The sequence below is a fragment of the Parasteatoda tepidariorum genome, chromosome 6, assembly GCF_043381705.1.
Source record: "Parasteatoda tepidariorum isolate YZ-2023 chromosome 6, CAS_Ptep_4.0, whole genome shotgun sequence".
In the NCBI taxonomy this organism is placed as follows: Eukaryota; Metazoa; Arthropoda; class Arachnida; order Araneae; family Theridiidae; genus Parasteatoda; species Parasteatoda tepidariorum.
In genome coordinates, this window is record NC_092209.1 from 72,081,925 (window position 1) to 72,104,913 (window position 22,989).

General features: G+C 28.6%; 2 protein-coding genes across 24 annotated transcripts in view; one reads left to right on the forward strand and one right to left on the reverse strand.

Annotated features, from left to right (window-relative positions):
- The window catches only part of LOC107436654 (protein Gawky), a 32,244-nt gene extending 30,659 nt beyond the window's left edge, over positions 1 to 1,585 (reverse strand). For 4 of the 23 annotated variants that reach the window (XM_016048438.4, XM_016048431.4, XM_016048441.4 and 1 more), the window contains exon 1: positions 892 to 1,159. The gene's annotated coding sequence lies outside the window, so the exon portion shown is untranslated. Of the gene's footprint in view, positions 1 to 722; positions 1,359 to 1,482 lie in introns of those variants that run through there. The other 19 variants (XM_071182595.1, XM_071182593.1, XM_071182599.1 and 16 more) reach the window with 12 other exon arrangements.
- Positions 1,586 to 1,805: 220 nt separating this feature from the next.
- LOC107436653 (E3 ubiquitin-protein ligase ZNF598) lies at positions 1,806 to 21,633 on the forward strand. Its single transcript, XM_043039915.2, has 7 exons — positions 1,806 to 1,967; positions 2,118 to 2,283; positions 7,033 to 7,272; positions 9,411 to 9,622; positions 15,403 to 15,614; positions 17,018 to 17,084; positions 20,127 to 21,633. The coding sequence occupies exons 2-7, from the start codon at positions 2,128 to 2,130 to the stop codon at positions 21,550 to 21,552; spliced, it is 2,313 nt and encodes a 770-aa protein (XP_042895849.1). The 5' UTR covers positions 1,806 to 1,967; positions 2,118 to 2,127; the 3' UTR covers positions 21,553 to 21,633.
- Positions 21,634 to 22,989: the final 1,356 nt, after the last annotated feature.

A 22,989-nucleotide genomic window follows, 5' to 3' on the forward strand; every position in this document is an offset into this window, starting at 1 on the left:
ATAAAAAAATTCAACTTGCACAACGTTTCACATTATATAGTGTTTCAAATTATATAATATAAAATTGCATGCATACATTTGCCAAGGGAATAAAACTGCTAACTCTTTTCTTGCAAAGTCTGAAAAATAATTGTGCAACTACCAACTACAGTAAATAAAATATATTATACACTATTAATGAAATTAATTGAGGTAAAGAAAAATAGTTATTTTTTAAAACTGCTTTACACAAATTTTTTCATTAAAATATTTCTTTTAAATTAAATAAAAAAATACTGAAATTGATAATTTTGTCATAACATTGAAAATATCATTAAGATTGAAAATTAATTTTAATTATAAAATTTAAATTGAAGAAAAAATAAATAATTGGTTTGAATAAAAAATTTGAATATGTGCTTTTTTTGTAGGAAAAAAAACAATCAATTTTTTTAAACTTCTTAACTATAAACATTATAATAATAGCAATGTTTCGACATATTTGTTAACGCAATAAATACTGGAGAAGTTAAAGCTTATTAAATATTAATAATATCTAACTATTAAGAACTTTGAAAATGCATCTTAAAACGTATATATAAATTTTAAATTGTAACAAAAAGTGAAATAAAAAGAAAGCAATGAACTAAGCGAACTATATATCCAAAACATCAAATTGAGGATTGAAGTTATGGCGATTAGATGTACTACTATCATAATGGAAGAAATCAATCTACATTTACCAATCAATACATAGTTTTCCGCTATGTTAAAAATATATTAAGCAAATATTGATATTATTAATAACACAAAACACAAGCAAAAACTATTAATCAATACAGGAAGGGAAACACTCACACAGTAACAACTCGATTTTAAATGGCTACTCGCCATCCACATCTGTTTACTTACTTTATCTGCCAGTGTACACGTAGGTTGGTCGATACATTTATCGGCTGTGCGTTAATCTGAATTTTAAAAATGTATTAATGAAATTTTTAAAATTTTATTCATAAAAATATGGAGACTGTCACCTTAAAAAGATATGCAATTTGACAGGAAAACAATCTCATTTAAGGAATAGGAGAATACGAACCATTCCCACCTAGTTAAAGATAGGGTGGGGGAAGTAAAATACATCCGTAAAACTCGATAGCTGGATCAGTCCCTACCTCCTTTCAAAATGAACACATCCTACGACCCAATCGAATATAAATAGAATCTTTTTATCAAATGATTTGAAACTGTATTATAAAAAAAAATTCTGCTTATATCAATTTAAATTGTCAGCAGCAAACATTAATTTAATAGAATATGAATTTAATCAAATAACTTTTATAAAATCTTCAGTTTCTATTGGGACATCATCCATACACATTAGTAAAGTAAAGAAAAAATTTATATAAATATATAAAACTATACCCAATGCGAGAACTTTATTATTTATGTTTAATATAGAGTAAAATCAGAAAATAAATTATTAAAGGGAATCAAAATATTTACCAATAATCCTTTAAGCATTAGGTAATTTTTAACCTTTAACCATTAAGATCTTTTAAAATCTTAGAAACACATATTCCAAAAAATAAAACGATATTGAAGTTTATTGAATTCTAATTAATGAAAATTAACTTTTATTCAAAACATATTAAGTGATCAAAGAATTTGTTGAATATCTGAAATGTAAAATAAATTAATTTAATATTTAATATATTTTATCTATCAAGTATAATTTAAATTTTATTTGATATAAACTGTAAAAAATGTTAAGAATGTCTTTTAGTTTCGTTTTTATTTAGGTCCATTTCATAACTCAACCGGAAAATGCAGCAAAAAAACTCTTCAACTCATTACACATCACGATTGTGAGATATTGTGAAATAAAAAAAAAATTAAAAAAATAGCAATAAAATAACAACATTAAAATTACCTTGTGGGTTGACTTACGTCAAAATTTACATTAAATTTATCAAAAGTAGAGATTTCAGGTTATGTAATTTTCTGAAATAGTTATTTTATTAGTTTCTAACATTTGATTTAACTTGTTTACAAATGAGAGTAAATATTACTATAAACTACGATATGTTTTGAATGTAATTCAATATATATTTATATAAATATATTAATTTTATTTACAGACTTGAAATCATGAAAAACCAAGAAGAATGTGTTCTATGTTGTAAGGAAATAAGTATTTATGCTACAGGACTATGTGACCACCCTGTTTGCTATGAATGCTCTGCTAGGATGAGGGTTTTATGTGAAACAAATGAGTGTCCAATCTGCCGAAGTGAAATTCCATTAGTGAGTATAGTTTTAAATTTTGCTCATTAAAGTTAAATAGGAAAATTAAATTGATGAAAGGTCATAAACTTATGAAACACAGCTTAGAGATTTTTATGGCCATTGTCCATTTCCGTTTTTATTGCTTCATGATATAAAGCATATTTTCGAAACTGAGAGTTAACTAGATAACTTTGAAGGGATGATACTCATTGGAAGGAAAAGTTTTATATCATGATCTGAAGCAGAATAATCGGCTAAACCTTTGTAACTTCTGAGCAAGAACCCTCTAGAAATTAAACATGAAAAATCACAGAAGGAAACCAACTTGAAAGGTATAACTCATAACCTCCAACAGCTGAAATAGTCATAAGAATGTCAATATAAATAAATGTTACCTTTCAGTAAGACAGAAATTAAGAATCCATGAAAGTTCTGGATATAGAGGTCAAATTAATATAATTCACTGTATTATAATTTTAAGGATAGTTAAATGTTCTTTATTTAAGATTAAGATTGAATTAAGTTGAGAATATTAATTTTAATACCTTCACTTGACATTATTTACTTAATTTTAAAATTAACTTTTTGTAAAACAAAAAATGTGATTTATGTTTTAATAATTTTTGTACCATGCTTACGAAAATTAGTTATCTAATTTGAAATTGAACTATTAAGCAAAAAATGATCTAAACAAAGTTTTATTTATTAAGTTTAGTTTAAAATTTGTCTTTTTCTAATGATTACATCTCAAGTTTTCTCTATTGTGTTTGTACCTTCAGAATTATTTTTTAAAAGTGAATATACATTATTTTTAGTACAGTAAAAACAGTATTAATTTATTTTTAAAAAAAAAAATTCATAACTCAAGCATAGTGTAGCGTTTTTAAAAAAGTGCTTATAGAGGTGCTTATTTTCATTGGCTGTTTTTAAAAAGAGCTTAATTTCCCCTTTTTGAAAATTAGATTTTTTTCTTTACCATATTGTTTTTGCCACATATTAAGCAAAAGAATGCTTTTTACATTGTTCTATTCAACGTTTTCACAATTGATTCTATCACAATCTATTACGGCGTCCCATCGGTCCATAGTGTATGAAAGCACCAATAATTTTACATGTTTGATGAAATACTTAGGAGTCCCATGTGCGCCTGCTGAGCTGAGTTCGGTGAGATTATTGCACTCTCATGTGCAACCCGGCTGCGTTTTTCAAGATATTCTCAAGTTCGGGCTTCATTTTGCACCATCTGATATCGAAACGAAAAACCTCTTCATCTCTTTATAATGGCTAATGTAATCAATAAAAGAGTTCTTTGTCAGAATCTGGTAATTTTATCGTTATCATGATCATGTAAAATTATTTTGCATTTTGTTATACATATAGTGGTTAAAAATATATTTTGAGTGCTTAAAAAGTCCTTAAAATTGCTTATTTTTTGTTGAAAGATTTGGCTGTGCACTCTTTCAAAGAATTACATTTATAGAGAATTGAGAATGGTATGGATATCAGATATGTTGTCATAAACTGGTTTATTTCAATGCTAAGTGTTTCTAAGAGTTTGGATGATAAGCCTAAGGACTAGAACTTGACGATAAATTGATATAATGTGAAATATTGATTTAATGCATAGATCAACAGACCGACATAGCAACTTTCGTTTTATGCAATGCATCAGAAATCTGATTTATGTCGACACTCGCTGTTTCGAGATTTAGCATACGAGGCTTCTTGCCTATGCTTTAACGCTGTCACCGCGCTGGTGAAAAAGATTTTGATTTTATCTAGCTGCGAAGATGTCGATTGCGTCTAGCTGCGTAGACGATGTTAGTTTCATAATGTTGAATGATGAAGAGCGAATTAAACCAGAACTCCCGGTTTCTTGCGAGGATCAGCGTTGAAATATAAAACGCAGTGCATAGTTTCTTTATACGCCATTTTTGTCTTTGGGATTTTACGTTTCTTGAAGATTATTTTCAGCGGGACTTCCATTATTTTGCCCCCGCTATGCATTTTATATCCTCGGGATTTGACATTTCTTGGAAATTATTTTTAGTGTGATTTCTGCTACTTACCAATTGTTTCATTGTGCATTATTTCATCACCTTTTTTTCTTTTTTATCTGTAGGGATTTCGGATTAAATTCTATTCAGAACTTAACTAATTTATAATTCCATTGTTTAGCACTGATGAATCCTTTTAATTTCAGTTTAATGACTCAGCATACAGCTTTGTTTTTCCATTAAAAACCTTAAGTTAAGATTTTTTTTTTTTTAAAAATTTATATAAAATGAGTAACATTATTCTTGATCTGAAAAACCATGGGCATTCACCTAAAGAAAATAAATCATATTGTGTAAATACCAGGGTTGGAGTTTTGGACGTCCTAAACTGGTTTTGGACAGGACACGTGGGTTTTACTGTCTTAAACTGGGTAAAACTGTCCTAAACTGGGTAAAACTGTTCTAAACTGGGTAAAACTGTCCTAAACTGGGTAATACTGTCCTAAAGTGTCCAAAACCTTGAACCTAGGTAAAAGGTAAATATTCTATAGGTGTAACCATTGTACACATAATAATTACATGTATCAATAAATATTTGAAATTTTTTATACAATTTACTATAGCTTATTAAAGGAAAATAATATAATATAATAGGAAAAGGTTTATAATTTTTGAAGCTCTACAATTCATTGAACAACAAAAGTGAATACCTAATCCTTTAAGTATAAATATGCTTTTAATACTGATAAATAATATTTTTGCATAAGGATAAATATGGCAACATTAAAAAATAATAATTTTTCTTTAAAAAAAATACTAAATTTGTTCAAAAATTAACCTTTTATTTTTCACGATATTTCTTTAAAAAAATTTTATAATTTCTGCATCACAGGATGATAAAAAAGACATCTAATTTTAAAAAAAAAATATTTTTAAATATAAATATATTAGTTTAAATTGAAAATACAAAATAACTGAAAAATGTATTAACAGTTTTGAAGGGCATAACATCAGTTTCAGTTACTGACACTGGTGATGTATCACCACTATGCTAAAAGAATTGAACATGAATGAAATAAAAGTATTCTTGAATAGTACTATAGATAAATAAACCTGTTTATGACGAACCAAGCACTTAGTCCCTAATATTTTAACCTGTATGGCAAGGCCAAACTTCAGTTATGTACTATTGAATGAGAGGACCAATTGAACTTGATTACTGATTAATCTTCCTTTGTTTAAATTGAAGAGTCAAACAATATTAATAAAACATTATACTTTTAAAAACAAATATTCTCTAGTATATTTAATTATCAATATGTTATTAGTTCTATGTTTATTTTACCTCTTAAATATTGTTCAGATAAAATTGTGACATAATTTGAGTGAAAGGGTTTTGGACAGTTTAAGACAGTTTTGGACAAAGGGGTTTTGCACAGGACGGTTTAAACCGTGGATTAATCCATTCTGTCCTAAACCTTGCCAACCCTGGTAAATACAATAGAGAAAACTTTGGATGTAATTATTATTGAAAGGTATGTACTAAATGTGGATGTAATTATTATAAAATTGTATGTACTATGTACTGAACATAATGTTTTTTTTTTTGCTTCTAATTGTTTTTACTCTGTTAGATTGTTTTCGCTTCTCATAAATTTTTCAGTAGCTTCTAAATGTTTAGTCTTATTCTAAATTTTGATTGCTAAATTTTAAAATAATAAAAAAGGCTATTAAGTATAAAAAGTGAAATGCCTTTAAAAAATTCGATTTTAAGAAGAGGTTATATTTTTTGTTATTTGGAACAAATGTGAAAGTGAGGAAGAAACTATTATTCCAAACTTTATTTACACGAAGATTAAAAGAGAGTGACCAAAAATAATGATTTTAAAAGGCGGAGAGGCAAAATTACGATATTTCACTACTCTCCTGTGGCTAACTAAAACATTTTTAACAGTGACCACTTTTTCAAAAAATATGGCAAAAATTACTAGCTTTATATCTAAAGCGAAGAAAAATTAAAGAAAAACGAATGTGAAGTAAATTCATTTTCAGAATAATATACAATATTCATAATAATTTTATATTTATTGATCATTTAGAAAATAATAATAAAATGCACATGTGATGCATTTGATGAAAAAAATGGTGCCAGGTCGCTATAGACTAACAATTGTTTATTATCATTTGTTATATTTAGTGGCCTAATAGTTAAAGGGTTAGGGACCATGGCTAACTAAAACATTTTTATTGGTGGCTACTTTTTCAAATACAGCAAAAATTACTAGGTTTATATTGAAAAAATGTGAAATAAATTAATTTTCAGAATAATATACGAAAATCATAGTATACAATAATCAATTATGCATAATAATTTCATATTTATTGATCATTGAGAAAATAGTAAAATAAACATAAGGTGCATTTGATGCAAAAAATTGTAGGTTTAGAATTTGTAGGGATTTTTCTTTAGTTTTCAAACATGTCATCAGAAATTTTCCATCTTAAACCAGATAAAAAGTTATCTGCAAAAAACTGGATTTTGCCAAGTAATATTCATTTTTGAACTCAATTGCGTGGATTAAATCTAGTTATATGTAATATGCATAGTTAATAAATTTTTATTCATTATTTTATTACTATAATGTTTTAGATTTTTACATGTAATTAGGGGTAACTGTTGTATTTCTAATTGTATGTTCCATTTTTGTAATATTTTTATGAACTTTTTTCTTGTGTTTTCTTAAATAATTATAATATAAATATTTTTCAGGTAATATTTACTGAACAACCACAGCCTTTCTCTAATAATGGTAATAAAAAGTCGTCATTGATGAATAAAAATTACCAAATAGTGTTTGAAAGTGAAGAAGTTAAAAAGTCATTTGATTTGCTGCTAATTAGTCAATGTCAAATTTGTCAAGAAGTATTTCCTTCATTTGAGAAACTAAAAGAGCATGTTAGAAGGAAACACGAGCTTTTTTATTGTGAAATATGTAATAACAGCTTAAAAGTAAGTTTTGTTATTACATTATTTATTTGCATTACGTTGTACAGTACAGAACCCGTTATCCGGAAATCAGAAAACCAAAAAACCAGAACAAAATTCTGTAAATTTTCCCGCCATTTAAAAAAAACAATTTTTTTTTTTCCTCGTAAAATTTTAGGTTTTTTCTTTTTTGAAAGATGTTTACCTTACCGTCATTTTGGAAATAATCATTAGTGTTTCATCTTTTTTTCTTCCTTTTAAGATTATTTCCAAATATTATTTTTTTTTAGTTGCTTTTAACAATAAAAAAAACTGCTTTTTTTTTAGCGATTCCGAAAACCGGAAAAATCAGTTATCCGGAATAGCGATGGTCACGATCGTTCCGGATAATGGGTTCCCTACTGTAATTACATTATTTATTTGCATGTTTTATTAATAAATGAGTTTCATACATTCAGTTATCCGTAACTCAAAACTGATAGAGACAAAAATCCTTGTTAAATGCTGTGGACATTAAATTATTAAATATTGTGGACTTTAAATTATTTAATATTTTCTTTTTGGTGGCAGATTCATAGAATAAATCATTTGAGAATATTTTTGCTCTCTTTCCCTCTCTTTTTTTTAAAGTATTGTTAAAGTATTTAAAAAATTCCTTGCCTCAGCGCTGTCTTTGTCATGGTTTTAGATTTTCCATAACTATTTGCAAATTTTTAAATCTATGTTTTGCTTGAAAAAAAGTTTTTTAATCTGTAATTTTTTTAAAATTTGTTCATGTTTAATGTAACTATATCCAGCTATGGACCCAAAGGTATTTGGTTTGATTTAATCTGTGGTTAACAAAGAGCTTTCACGCATTCCACCACATTATATTTTAGCCCGTTTGTATTTTCAGTGTTTTATGTATATTGCTTAAGAGGTTGTTTTAATTTTCTGAATCATTTATCATTACCTTTTTAACAGATACTTTAACATCAGTCAGAACTTGAAAATATTTCAGATAAAATGGTTTTATATATAAGTCTGTTTCACTAAGCAATTTTTTGTACATTATCTGTTATTGAGAATTCTATTTTGTTAACCTGCCCTGTGGGCCGTACAACACAGCTTTCCTCTAAATGAAGATTTAATTCATATCTGTCAAAGAAAAAAAGTTACAAAATATAAAAATAATCAGGAAGAATAATTTTAAAAAAAGAGACGTTAAAAAAATTAAAGTGATTAACCTTTAAACCACTTTCTTTTTTAACCTTTAAACCACTTGCAAAGTTTAAAAATAAAATAAAATATGCAGGCAATTAGTAGGCTAAAAAAGTTAAAAATAAAATAATTTGCAAAAATAAATGAATTTACATTATTTATCATTTCAAATCTGGCTACTGAGTTATTTCCTCATCTGATGAGTGCAGGAGTCTCTTGTGTTCCACTGTAATCCCAAATTATAATTTTGTCATAGTAGAAGCTTAACCATAATTTTTTACAAACAAGTTATAAACAAAACAAACAGAAATTACAAACATAAAACACATATAAAAAAAATCAACACATAGGAGTTGAATAAGAAACTTCAAATATAGCTCCATCATTAGAGGGCATTAGTTTGAAGTGATTGTTTAAATATATATATATATANAAAAAAAAAAAAAAAAAAAAAAAGACAGACGTTAAAAAAATTAAAGTGATTTACCTTTAAACCACTTTCTAACCTTTGAACCACTTGCAAAGTTTAAAAATAAAAGAAAGCAAACAATTAGTAGGCTAAAAAAGATAAAAATAAAATAATTTGCAAAAATAAATGAATTTACATTTTTTATCATTTCAAATCTGGCTACTGAGTTATTTCCTCATCTGATGAGTCTCTTGTGTTCTGCTGTAGTCCCAAATTATCATTTTGTCATGGTAGAAGCTTAACCATAATTTTTTACAGACAAATAATAAACAAAGCAAACATAAAACACATATAAAAAAATCAACACATAGGAGTTGAGTGAGAAACTTCAAATATAGCTCCATCATTAGAGGGCATTAGTTGAAAGTGATTGTTTAAATATGTATATATATATTCTCATTTTACTTCATTAAATTTATGTCATTATTTAAATATTCTTATTTTTAAATAAATCTTATTTTTAAATTTTTTTAAATATAAATCTTATTTTTAGATTTTCACTTTTGAAAGGAAATGTTACAATAGGAAAGATCTTGCCCGTCATAAAATAAAAGGAGATCCTGATCAAACATCTCATAGAGGACATCCCTTATGTGAATATTGTGATGTAAGATATGTAGACCACGATGATCTTTTTCGACATCTTAGAAGGGAACATTTCTTTTGCCACTTCTGTGATGCAGATGGTCTTCATCAATATTATCAGTAAGTTACTTACTATAATTGTAGAGAATGTACTTACAAATTATTGGTAATTACTTCAAAAATTATCTATAATTTGAAAAATCAATTACATAAAACGAGCTACAAATACATGTTTAGTTTTATTCTGCCTAGGAAAAGTTTTCTCACCAAGTTTTGAAATCAGTTATTAAGTTCATCAAAATATGGCAAGGCTGGGAAAAACTATAAAATATTTTTAAAATAACCACCATCTGTATTAACAGTGTTGTGCGATCTAAGATCAAAATTAAGGCATGCCTGTTCAAATATTTCATTTGGAATATTTGAACAGGCATGCTTTAATTTTGTCTGACATACAGCAATAAACATTGCATTATAGTTTTTCAGGATAGTAGTGCCATCTGTTAATAAACTTTTTTGCCAATATTTGAACTTGTGGCGGGATAGCCTAGTTGGTTGGGCACTGGACCCATGTACAAGTGGGTTCGTACCCTTTGTGGATCCCCAGCTGGCTGAGACTCTCTGTGTAGTAAATAGTGACTGGTGCACGCTAATTCTGTTGAGTCACAAAGTCCTTAATGTTCCCATCACAAGTCACACCTCTGGGGGTATTGATCTAGGAGTTTCATTGTCTTCCGGATTGGTTCAAAATTACACGACTACAGAGTGGCCGTTACCCAAAATTTGTTAGGCTGTTCAATAACGGTTATAAACTAAAATAAAATGAAATTATAAACTTATGTTACTAATATTGACAAGAAAAAGTTTTCTGGTTTTCGAAGTAGAATGCAGCAAACGGGTCTTTCTATCTCCTTTAATTGATATTTTAAGAACTATCTGTAATGTTTGGAACACACAGTATAAGCACTTTAAGTTATTTGAAATGAAATAGTTGTGTATTTAATTCAATTAAGTCTTAACTATTGTTAAGATTATTAAATATTAATGTTTAATTAATTTTGCAAAAAAAATTAAGATAGTTTACAGTGAAATATGTGATTTTGATAGCTTCATAATTAATATCTGAAGTTCGTTATAATTTTTTCTATTAATTTATCTACCTACGTTAAACTGATCAACGCTATGGAAAGATCTTTTTGTAATGTTCTTTTAGACAGCAGAATAGTATTGTTTCTGTGTTAATTGAAATAGAAAATATGGCAAGTTTTATAACTCATTAAAATTACTGTAAGGGACAGATGAGAGAGAAAAATAAGAATTTGATCTTAAATTAAGTAACTACATAAAAGAAAAATAAAAGTTTGTTATAACTTTCCATATGACAATTTAAAAGTTGTGTATTATTAGTTGTATATATTTAAAGTGAATTGTTATTTTCAACTGTATTCATATTTTCACTAAACTTCGTACTTTCTTCAAGTATTTATATATATATTACATATTTTTTTAAAATTTTTTGGGGATCTTTCTTATATGATTGTCATTTCACACAAAATAAGAAATTTTGAATCTGATTTAAGCAAACGTAGGTTCAGGAAGGAAAATAGATAAATGTATACATTATTAGTGTAAATATTTTGAAGAAATTAAGAAAATTTTGTTAAAAATATCTGATCTTATAATAGACATATGAATTAGGAATATTTTTATGATAGTGTAATAAAAAATATTGAAACATTTATATATAATACTTAATTTTTAGTGTGATTAATTTGCTATTAATTTGAAGAGCTTATTAGGAATATTTAGAGAAAGTAATAGTTTTAAAAAAACGTCCTGCTGTCACTTTTGCTGTACTTTACTATGAATCAAATATTTTTTGAAGAAAATAATCATAAATTTTAGATGATGTAAGATATTTTAAAATTTGTGTATATTTTTACAAATTTCAAGTTTGTTTTCTTTATGGTTTGACTTTCATATTTGTTACTGTTTTATTTAATAGTTTTCTAGTTATTTGGCTCCAAACATGAGTATTATTATTTTTTTACTGATCAATAATTGTTTTACTATTTATTGTATTTCAATAATTACTGCACAGAATAGTGTCTCTAATTTTTCACAAGTTCAATTAAATTTTAATAATAGGTTGAATTATTTTTTGAAAATATGCTAGTACCTGATTTTATCCTACCTAGTCATTTAAAATTGCATATGCAGTTAAACCCCGCTATAGTGAACCTTCAAGGGACCGAAATTTTGGTTCACTATAACCGGGAGTTCATTATATCCGTTAAGCAGACAATTTAACTAATGGCTCCCAAACTCTTCCCTTTTATTACACATTATTCAAATAAATGACTGAAAACTGTTATGCAGTAGCAAAAAATGTGTCATTTTTTATTACTCTTTGTCCTACGTACAAAAAAAAAAATAGTAATCACTAGCTGATGAGAAATCCTCAACATCAGATATAGAAACAATTCCCGACTCTCAGATAATTTTTCCTGAATTTCTGTTATTCCGCTTTTTAAACCTGTCTAAGCTGCCATTCGAGCACATAAAAGTAGTCTCATAAAATCGTTCAGCAAATCCATCGACATTTGTCCAGACACTGGAAGATTGCGGTTTCTTTGAATGCTGAACCACTTCAGTAATGCTTCTTGTGATCTGCTTTTCTCAACTTTTTTCTGCCATTTCCATATGTTACAAACTGTATATTTGGATAGTTTATATTCCCTCAATGTAATTAGATTGATTACATTCATTTTCAATTTTTCTAAATATGCCCATTTTATCATCAATGAAGAACATTTTACGTTTCCTGCTCGCCATAGTTAAATTTGAGACACTTGTTTGCAGTCTTTTTTTAATTGAGCTGAGAGCAAAAAGGAGTTGAAATGAGGGTCCTTATCAACGCATAGTGTCCAACCTTTTGACCAATAATGAATAATTACTCTTTCCCTCTGACAGAAAATGCATATTGATCCCACTGACACCTTACAGGTGCATCATCTGCCTGGGTTGAAAACATCTATTTGATTTGTTTAGGGATGGAAAAGTAAGATAAAAGAAGCAAACAAGAAAAAAGTGCTTATCGCTACATTCCCCTCTATAGATGGTTTTAAAAACCGGTATCTATATTTATTTTGAAGTAGAAATTTTAAAATTATTACAAAAAAATGAAGAAAGAAATCNTGTGATCTGCTTTTCTCAACTTTTTTCTGCCATTTAAATATTTTTCATGAGCCGAAATTGTTAATCGCCTATTTTTCCATATGTTATAAACTGTAGATTTGGATAGTTTATATTCCCTGCAAATATCAGCTTGATTACATCCATTTTCAATTTTTCTGATTATGCCCATTTTATCATTATTGAAGAACATTTTACGTTTACTGCTTGCCATAGTTAAATTTGAAGCACTTGTTTGCAGTCTTTTTTTAATTGAGCTGAGAGCAAAAAGGAGTTGAAATGAAGGTCCTTATCAACGCATAGTGTCCAACCTTTTGACCAATAATGAATAATTACTCTTTCCCTCTGACAGAAAATGCATATTGATCCCACTGACACCTTACAGGTGCATCATCTGCCTGGGTTGAAAACATCTATTTGATTTGTTTAGGGATGGAAAAGTAAGATAAAAGAAGCAAACAAGAAAAAAGTGCTTATCGCTACATTCCCCTCTATAGATGGTTTTAAAAACCGGTATCTATATTTATTTTGAAGTAGAAATTTTAAAATTATTACAAAAAAATGAAGAAAGAAATCAGTCGAAGACAGAAAAAGTTCATTATATCCAACTTCATCAGTTTTTTGGTTCACTATATCCACAAAAAATAACATTAAACGGGTATAGCAAGCACGGGACCGAACTTACGTTCACTATATCCGGGAGTTCACTATTGTGGGGTTTGACTGTATATTAAAATAATCAAAAAAGGAAAAGTTTTTTATAGCATTAAATCAATACAATGACCTTTCTTGTCTGAAAAACATGTTGGGAATTAAAAATCAGTGAACACAAGCAATATCTATTGATCAGATTTAGGAACAGAAATCAGAAATAAAATTTCTCTTACTTTTCTCTGCATTTTTATAGGCTTTATGAGCCCAGCTTTTAAAGTTGAAGCGCTATATTCAACCTTTCTGGGATTTTAACTTGGCCTGGTCTGTAGCTTATAGCCTTTTGTACTACTTAATTTTGTCTGACTGACAAGATCTCAGTTTCGTCCCATTCAATAAAATATATATATGTATAATATTTTAAATGTGATACAGAACATGTTTTAGTAACTTCTTCTTGGGCACTACAACCTATGATAGGCCAAGACCATCCCAATAAGTTTTTGCCATCTTGATATATTCTGTACCATGGCCTTCCAGTTATTCCTATTATCTTTAGGTCCCTCTCAACTACGTTCAGCCTCCTAGTCGGTGCATGACCCCTTTTTCTTGTACCTTCTGGATTAAAAAAAGTTACTTTTTTTTGTTGGGTTTTGGTCTTCAAATCTATAGAGGTGTCCCAGCCATCGAATGCGATTGACCTTAATAACATGAACTATGTCTGGTTGTTTATAGCTTACTATATCTAAATTTTGTAACTTACTATAGCTAAAAGAGGTATCAGATTTTGAATTTCTCCCAAATAAATTGTCAAACCATTAAAAACTACAAAGTAAAATTGATGGTATAAAATTCTAAACTTTTCTAATTAAATATTTTAAAACATTCTCATTGACAAACATATCATCTATACCAGTGATTCCTAGAAAATTTTGACACCATGCTTACCTGATATTGATTTTTTGTTTTGTAAATTCATCAACTTATTAGACAGTTAGTATAGTGCTACTCACTGTTAAAGATTTAAATTTCTAACTGTAGTGAAATGTAGTGTGAAAAACTTAAGAAAAAATCACATGTTAATTTTATACATTTATTAATTAAATTCAAATTAATTTACCACGGAAAAATACTTTTTTGTTGCAAAATAAAACCTTGCATGCAGAAAAAAGTAAAAATGTATGCGGGCAAAGCTGCAGGTAACTACTAGCTTGTAATAATTCAGTTTCATATATCAGAAAATAATCCTAATAACTTAAATTTTAATAAAATTTTTACTTTATAGCTACTTTAATGAATTATGTAGAATGTAGATAGATATGTCTTTATATTATAAGGCTGTATAACAGGGTTTCCGCTACGGTAGCTTTTTTCGCAAAATGCGAAAAGACCCCTCTAAAATGCTAAAATTCAGCAGAGCATTTTCGCATTTTTGCTAAAGGATTTTACTAAATTCCATTAAAAAAAAAGCTTCCGCGAAAAACCATGACGCTAACATCCATGAAAAAAACTTGATCAAACAAGAAGGAGAAAAAATCTAAATATCTTTCGCAAGAAGAACCATGACGCTAGCGTTCACGAAAAAAACGTGATCNATGTTGATTATTCCTTTCATGAATGCCAAAATTAATGTTACGACCTGCTTTTATGAGATCCACTATCGTTGATCCCCATTTTCATTTCATGGACCCCCAATTTTTTTTCACTTGACATGGTTGCAACCCCTTGCAGGTTGTTGTTGACCCCTAAGGGTCGATATAGACCACTTTGGGAATCACTGTTTTATCCCCTTAATTTCATGGACCAAAATTTTTTTTTCACTTGACATGGGCCCCTTGCAGGTTGTCATTGACCCCTAAGGGTCGATATAGACCACTTTGGGAATCACTGGTTTATACTGTCTTTTATTCATTTCTTACTAATATGACTATCTGCAACTTGTTTCATATAAATGGGAGGCATAATCTAGTAAAAACTGTTGAGTCCAAGTGTTGTCCTACTCTCTCCTGTATAGTTAGATATTTATTTTAAAGTAAATTTTTTTCTTTCTTTAGGAGTTATGAATACCTAAGGGTACATTTTCGAACTGATCATTATTTGTGTGAAGAAGGTGAATGTGTAAATGAAAAATTTACAGCTGTTTTCCGTTCAGAGATAGATTTAAAAGCTCACACAGCTGTTCATCATAGCAAAAATAAATCAAAAGCTGAAGCCAGAGAAGCTAGAAAGATAGATTTTAAATTCAATTATTCTGAACGGCCAAACGGTATGTATTTTATTGCAGTGTTTTATTTATATAATTCTACCTTAAATTGAAAATGTTTTGTCAAATATTTAATTGGTTAATTTTATATTGTTTTGATCTTTTTTACTAAAAAATGAAACAAAGTGAATTTTCACAAAAAATTTCTTACTTTTTATCAATCACTAAATATTGTCTGTATACCACTTAAAAATTTTCTGCCATTAGCATCATAAGTAATATAGTTTATTTCATACATAGTCATACTTCTAAGTGTCAAATTGAGAGAAAAATGCTGTTTCTAAGAAAATGAGAAAAAAAAAAGAAGTTTAATTACATTCTTTCCTAAAAATTATTCTCGTTTTTAATGCATAAAACCTTTAATGCATTTCTTCCTCAGCGCAAGATAGTATTTTTAAAAAGTGCTTAAAGGTGCTTATTTTCAATTTTCGTTTTTTTTAAACCTTTAAAGACGTTTTTTTATGGGATGTTTTTAAAAAGTGCTTAATTTTCCTTTTTCGGAAATGAGTTTTTTTTCTTTACCATGTCGATTTTCGCCACATATTATGCAAAATTGGAGTTTTCACATTGTCCTATTCAGGGTTTTCAGAATTCATTCGAACACAATGCATTTTGGCGTACCTTCGGTCCACAGTGTATGAAAGTATCAATCATTTTACATGTTTGATGAAATACTTGCAAGTCCACTTGGGCATCTACTGAGCTGAGTTCGGTGAGATTCTTGCACTTTCATGTGCAACTCTGCTGCATTTTGCAAGATATTCTCAATTTCAGGCTTCATTTCCCCTCTTCTGATATCGAACCAAAAAATTTTCGATTTTTTTATAGTGGCTATTATAATTAAGAAAAGAGTTCTTTGCCAGAAAATAATTATTTTATCATGATGATGTAAAATCTTTGAAAATTATTTTGCATTTTGTTAATGTACATAGTGCTTAGAAATATTTTTTATATGCTTAAAAAGTACTTAAAAGGTGCTTATTTTTTGTTGAAAGATTCAGCTACGCTTCCTAATTCATATTTAATTGTAAAAACACAATACTTTGAGAAGAAAAAGATAGTAAAAATGTTGTCTTGTATAATACAGTGAGAAAAATGAAAAAAATTTTATTTTGGACAAAGATAATGAGATTTTTTTTTAGTCTAAATCATTTAAAAAAATATTAAGAAATTTGACGCTAGCTATATAATTCTTTAGGTTTCATAGCATAGTATTTTTTGACATGCGCTCCAAACTTCTTAGAAAAAAAGTGTGAAGATTGCTGTTCAAATTTTCTAAAAAACAAATCTCTTCAAATTATTCAAGTCCCTTAAATGTGTTTTGATTTTCCTTTGTATAAGTTTTTGATTGTCTTTGTAAATAGAATTTTTAATTTGGATAATTCTTAAAGTGTATGATTTTTCAGGTAGTTCAAGCCCTAGAGGGAGAAGATATGGTAACCAAAGACGAAATGCAGAGGAGCATAATACAAAGTAAGATTCTATCTCCTCAATTTATACAGTCTACACTCTTTAAGACCTCCTCCATTACTGTGACCTAGCCATTATTATAATGCCCAATTCATGAAATCTATTTGCTATTCGAAATATACAGTTTTTTTAATGCTGTAAAAACGTCTAAATAAAACCATTCATTTCAATAAAACGACCAAAATTTTTTGTTTATTTCGTTTTTTAAATATTAAAAAATTCACTTAAAGTTTGAAAACTTTTGAGATAATAAGTTTAGAGAAAATGACTTAAATCTCTATTTCCGGAGAAAATTTTTCTGTTGATCATTTAACTCCAGGGTGTGTAGTGTTTTATAAAAGTGCTTATTTTCGATTTTGTTGTTTAAAAGCCCTTAAAGGTGCTTCTTACATTAGTTTTTAAAAAGTTCTTAATTTCTCCTTTTCCAAAATCAGATTTTTTTTTCTTTCTTTACCGCGTCTAACTTCGCCACAAATTATGCAAATATTGTGGTTTTCATATTGCTTCTTTCAACATTTTCACAATTCATTCAACTACAATCCATTTTGGCGTATCGTCGGTCTGTACCGTATGAAAGCGCTAATCATTTACGTGTTTGATTCAGGAAATACTCGCAGGCCTACATGTGCTTACACTTTCCTGGATTTGTAGGGGAGGATTATTGCACTCTCGTGTGCATCTCTGCTTCATTTTTTGAGATATTCTCAATTTCAGACTTCATTTTCCATCCTTTGAAATCAAACCATTGCTGATCATGGGAACCAATTCAACATTGCCAAATTTTTTTTCCCTACTAGCAAAATTTCTCTTTTTACTTTCATCACTGTTGAAACTCTGTCGTCTTCCTCCCTAGAAAGCCAATGGCCTTCTTTTGTTATTCTATTTATAGATCAGTACCATTATCCTTGAACTTGACTTTGGAATCATTCACTAATTATGTGTTTTATGTGAGTTTAGAGCAGTCAACAACAACAAAACTTCATGACCACAAAATTTCCATCTCTCTTTTATTCTTTAAATTTAAAAAAGATAATAATCGAGATTTTTAATCCCAGGAATTTTTTTACCTGAGAGACCGGGTGTCTATTGTAATTGCATAATTTTTTAAAATTTCTTAATTTACTTTATTACTTTCATAATTTTCGGTGTTCTTCAGTTAATTTATGGAAAAACACAATATTTAAAAGCGAAAGATTTTTTAAAAAAAGTATGAAGTTTCACTATTTTAACATTTACAAATGTAAAAAATCGTATGTTAATTCAGATTTGTCATTCCAAAAAACTTTAATTAATCGCTTTATGATTTGATTTTAAAACAACAAAAATAAAAAGTTAAATAATCACCGACTCGTTAAATATTATGATTGTAGGGACCATTTTATAATTTAATTCTTACAAAAATGTTTAGCTTCAATACTTATTGTATTTAAATTTTAAAATTATTGAAAATTGTTTTAATCATTTCATCAAAGCTGATCTAAATAAAAAATTTAATAGGAATTATTCACTAATTTACATTGATATGAATTTGTTAAATTTTCTCAGTTTGCTTAACTCTTTACATATCTTTATAAATTCAGTATGATCAGTAATATTATTCTTGTTGATGTTTCGTTGAATAAACTTTTATTTAAATCTAAAAAAATGCACCCAATAACTTTTCTAAATTATAGTATAACTAATTATAATTTTGAATTGAAATTATTATTTTTTACATAATCAAAGTAATAGCTAATTTATAAAATAGAATAAGCTTCTCAATGTTGAATATATTTAAAATTCTGCATTGTTTTTATGGAGGTTAATATAATTAAGAAAAGAATTCTTTGTCAGAAGCTAGTTATTTTATCATGATCGTGTAAAGTTTTCAAAAATGTTCTTGCATTTTGTTAATGTATACGTATCTCTCTCTCTCTCTCTCTGTGTGTATATATATATATGAAGAACATTCAACAATAGAAAGAAAAAAATTTTATCATATGATTTTCTTTTGATTATTATATGATTTCCTAATTTGGATTTTCTTTAGAATCGCACTACACTATAAACAATGGGAAAAAAGTAAAAACTACAGCAGTTTCACTTTTTGCAACATGCTATTTCTGACCACTGACTCAGGGTTCCCACAGGTCGGGGAGAACAAGGAAAACCTGGAATTGTCAGGGAATTTTATTTAATTCCAAAAATCAGGGAAAGTTAAAATTTTTTTACTGAAACCTGGAATATTCCTATATCATACCTAAAAAATAACCAGTCTTAAAATTGTCAGTAACAGTACTCAGTTATTGAGATTCGAGTTAAATAATTTTAACATCTATTGCAACTATTTGTTGTAAAAATTTCACATTTTAGTCAAACTGAAATGTTCCCTTCCTCATTTATAATGTTTTTTTACACATAAGAATATTTTATATTTCACATTACAAATAAAAGAATCAAAGTTTTCTGATATGGTCTCAATTTTCATTGAAATTTACCTACNAAAATTCCGGGTTTTCGAAATCACGTAGAAAATCAGAAATAACCGCTTAAAAAAAATCATTTATATTTACGATAAAATCGGCTTAAACGTACATTTACTAAAGAATCTGTTAAAATTGATTGGATCAAAATGTGATGACTTAAAAGTGCGATTAAAAATTGCCATTTTTTAAATTTTTTTTTATTGTGTTTAGAAGCTCTCGCGGGCCGCACTTCAGCAGTCGAAGGGCCGCATTTGGCCCGCGGGCCGCAGGTTGTGTACCCCTAATCTATTGCAACTATTTGTTGTAAAAATCTCCCATTTTAGAAAACTGAAATGTTCCCTTCCTCATTTATAATGTTTTTTTACACTGAAGAATATTTTATATTTCACATTACAAATAAAAGAATCAAAGTTTTCTGATATGATCTCAATTTTCATTGAAATTTACCTACCATACCTGGAAAAGTCAGGGAAATTTTTTTTTCTTTCTGAAATTGAGTGGGAACTCTGCTGACTATACCTTAATTGGAAATTACTTTTTTGTGCTATTAATTGTAACATTTACCTTCTTTTAATTATAGTGACAAGAGCCAATCAAAAGTAATACCTGAAACAGAGCCAATAGACACTCAATCTACTCAAGAGTTTCCATTTCTTTCTGCTGAAGAAGCTCTTAGTGGAATATCTTCAAATGGTGGAAAACCTGTAGAATTAGCAACGTCTATGCAATCTGTAGTAAGAAATTCTGTTCCTCAAGCTTATAGACGTAATATGATGTCTTCGGAAGACTTCCCAGCCCTCGGACCTTCTTCTACCTCCGATCTATTTCCCAACCAGCCAAAAAAAGTTGATTTCAGTGCAAAAGCTCAGTTACCAAGAAACACTAATTCTAGTCGTTTTAATGTCACAGACGATGACAGAATGGACAAGCCTGTAACAAAAAATCCACAGCAACAGTCGACCCCAAAATGGTTATCCAAAAAAGACAACTCAAATTTTGAAGAAGCTTTTCCAAGGTTAGAAGTTAAAAAATCACGTCCTGCGTCTGTGCCAGTTAATAACGTGAAAGCTGCCAATATACAGACCTCAATGTCCTCATTCCAACTGCAGACTAATAACGACAATGCCAATCACAGCCAAAATACCACGTCAGATCAGTTTGTGGTGATAAAATCAAAATCAAAAAAGAAAAAGCCAAAGACGCCATTTCTGCAAGAAGAAGAGGAATTTGATGATATTAAGAAAGAACCAGATCCAGTGTTATCTGTAAATAATTTTGCATATTTAAATAACATAGAAAATACAGATCCTATAAAAAGGCGTCCTCCAAGTAGACCACCTAAAGACACTTGGGAACCCGATACATGGCAAACAAAAGTATCATTTGGTAAAGATGACTTTCCTCCTTTAGAAGAAGTTAAGAAACCACCACCTCCCCCTGGGATAAATGTTAAAAAATCCCGCCCTCCTCCCCCAGGTTTTTCAACCAACTCCAATGCTAACACTAAATCTTCTTTAAGTTTAAGTTCTATTGCTCAAATTGTTGGAAATAGTTTAAAAAGTAACCTAAATTCCCCGACTGTCGACAGTTTTGACCTTCCTACGAGTAACTTTTTATACTTAGAACCTCCCAATTTCCAAATGCGGAACGAGAGACTACTTCATCTTATAAACGAGGCTTCCCAAACTACAGACAGATTCAAAGAATTCAAATCTGTATCGAGAGATTTTCGATGTAACGCCATTTCTGGACGTGAGTACCAGAAGAAGTGCCTTGATATTTTGGAAGAAGACGACTATCGAAGCATATTTCCAGAACTAGTAGCCTTGCTGCCCGATATACCCAAACAACAAGAGCTTCTTGCCGTCCACAATGAATATCTAAATAATTACTACAGCAATTCCAAACGGAAAAATTTTAAAAGTAAAAGCAATATCCTGTCTTGTGAAATTTGTAATCAGGTATTGGTAGTTGATGATTGTGAAAGTCACAAATGTTTAGAGTAAGAAATTTATATAATTTGAAAAGTTACAGATCTTTTCAGTATATATATACATATAAATAAATGTTATTTTTGGCTTCAGAAACTGTTTTTTTGATTGATTTCAAACCATACACACATTTATAAAGTAAGACTTCAAAATTTCAGACTACTCAGAACTTAAGGTCTGTATTTTGTAAAATTCTGGAGTTAAGAGGTCCAAAATTATATAAATAAAGTGTATTTGATTCCACAATAAACCCAAGGGATTTTTGCTATGTTTTTTTTTGCCATTACTTAAAAAATTTTCTCATGGCTTTTAAAGTCTCTGTATTTTAATACCATATTATTACATGTGAATTTTAAAGCATGCATTTGAGCAATTATTTTTAAACGCGGCACTCTATTCACATGGATTTCATTGTTAATTCACATGGCTTGTCAATTTTTTTTTCCGACTGTAGTTGCTTCACATTTTTAAAATCCTGATAATTTTAATAGAAGGTACGAACAGTACGATAACAAATATATTTGACATGATTCACAACGACTTCATTGTAAATCCACATGGTTTTGACGACCACTATTTCGGTAGTTATTGCATCCGATTGCCACGTGATTTTTAAAATTGATTTTTTGTAATAAGATTTTATTACAACACGAACATTTTTTCCTCTTTCCTCGAATTTATAATTTGATGTAGCTAATGTTTAGTCTTCATTAGTTGAGGAGAAGAAAAATAAAATCAAGATTTTTGAGGTTATACTGAATGTTACTGATTATAATCTTTTATATCTTACAGCAGTGTTTCCCAAAGTATGGTATGCTTACCCCCAGGGGTACGCGTTCTTATGCGAAATAACTTACAACAAATGAAAATTTTAAAACATTTTATTTGAAAACAAAGCTAGCCATGAAAATTTACGATTATACATATTTTTCTATTAGCTATTTTTTACAGAGTTAACAGTTAATAACTAAAATATGTTAATAAAAATTAAAATATTTTTAAAAAAATATATTCGTGACGATTCCTTCGTAATTTCACTTCGTTGGATGATACATTTATTATTTTTAGTTATTTATTCTTTCGGCGCCTTTCAACATGCACGCTTTCACATTTTTAAATTTCGATATTTTTAATACGATGAAATTGTTACGCGGTTCGAATTTAAAATTTGAGTTCTCTCTTTTAGACGCGTTCCGATTCGTGACGATACATTGTAATTTCAAGTCGTTGGATGATAGTTTTTTCGGAAGTTATAACTTTTTCGGCCCTTTTGTACGTGCTTTTTTTATTTATATTTTTTTAAATTCTGGTATTTTTAATACGTCATTACGGCATGTGTATGTAGAATTTGAGTTATAATTTTTTGACGTGTTTCATTCATGATGAGTCTGTCGTAAATCTATGTCGATTTTCTTTTTTTTCGGCCTTTTCACTTGTTTTTTTTTTATCCCT

What these genes read in the sequence shown, in the direction of transcription:
- LOC107436653 (XM_043039915.2), top strand. Translation starts at nt 2,128, where the DNA reads ATGAAAAACCAAGAAGAATGTGTTCTATGTTGTAAGGAAATAAGTATT. An exon ending in GCCGAAGTGAAATTCCATTA is followed by an intron (nt 2,284 to 7,032) that starts GTGAGTATAGTT and finishes AATATTTTTCAG; the next exon opens with GTAATATTTACTGAACAACC. An exon ending in GGTCTTCATCAATATTATCA is followed by an intron (nt 9,623 to 15,402) that starts GTAAGTTACTTA and finishes TTCTTTCTTTAG; the next exon opens with GAGTTATGAATACCTAAGGG.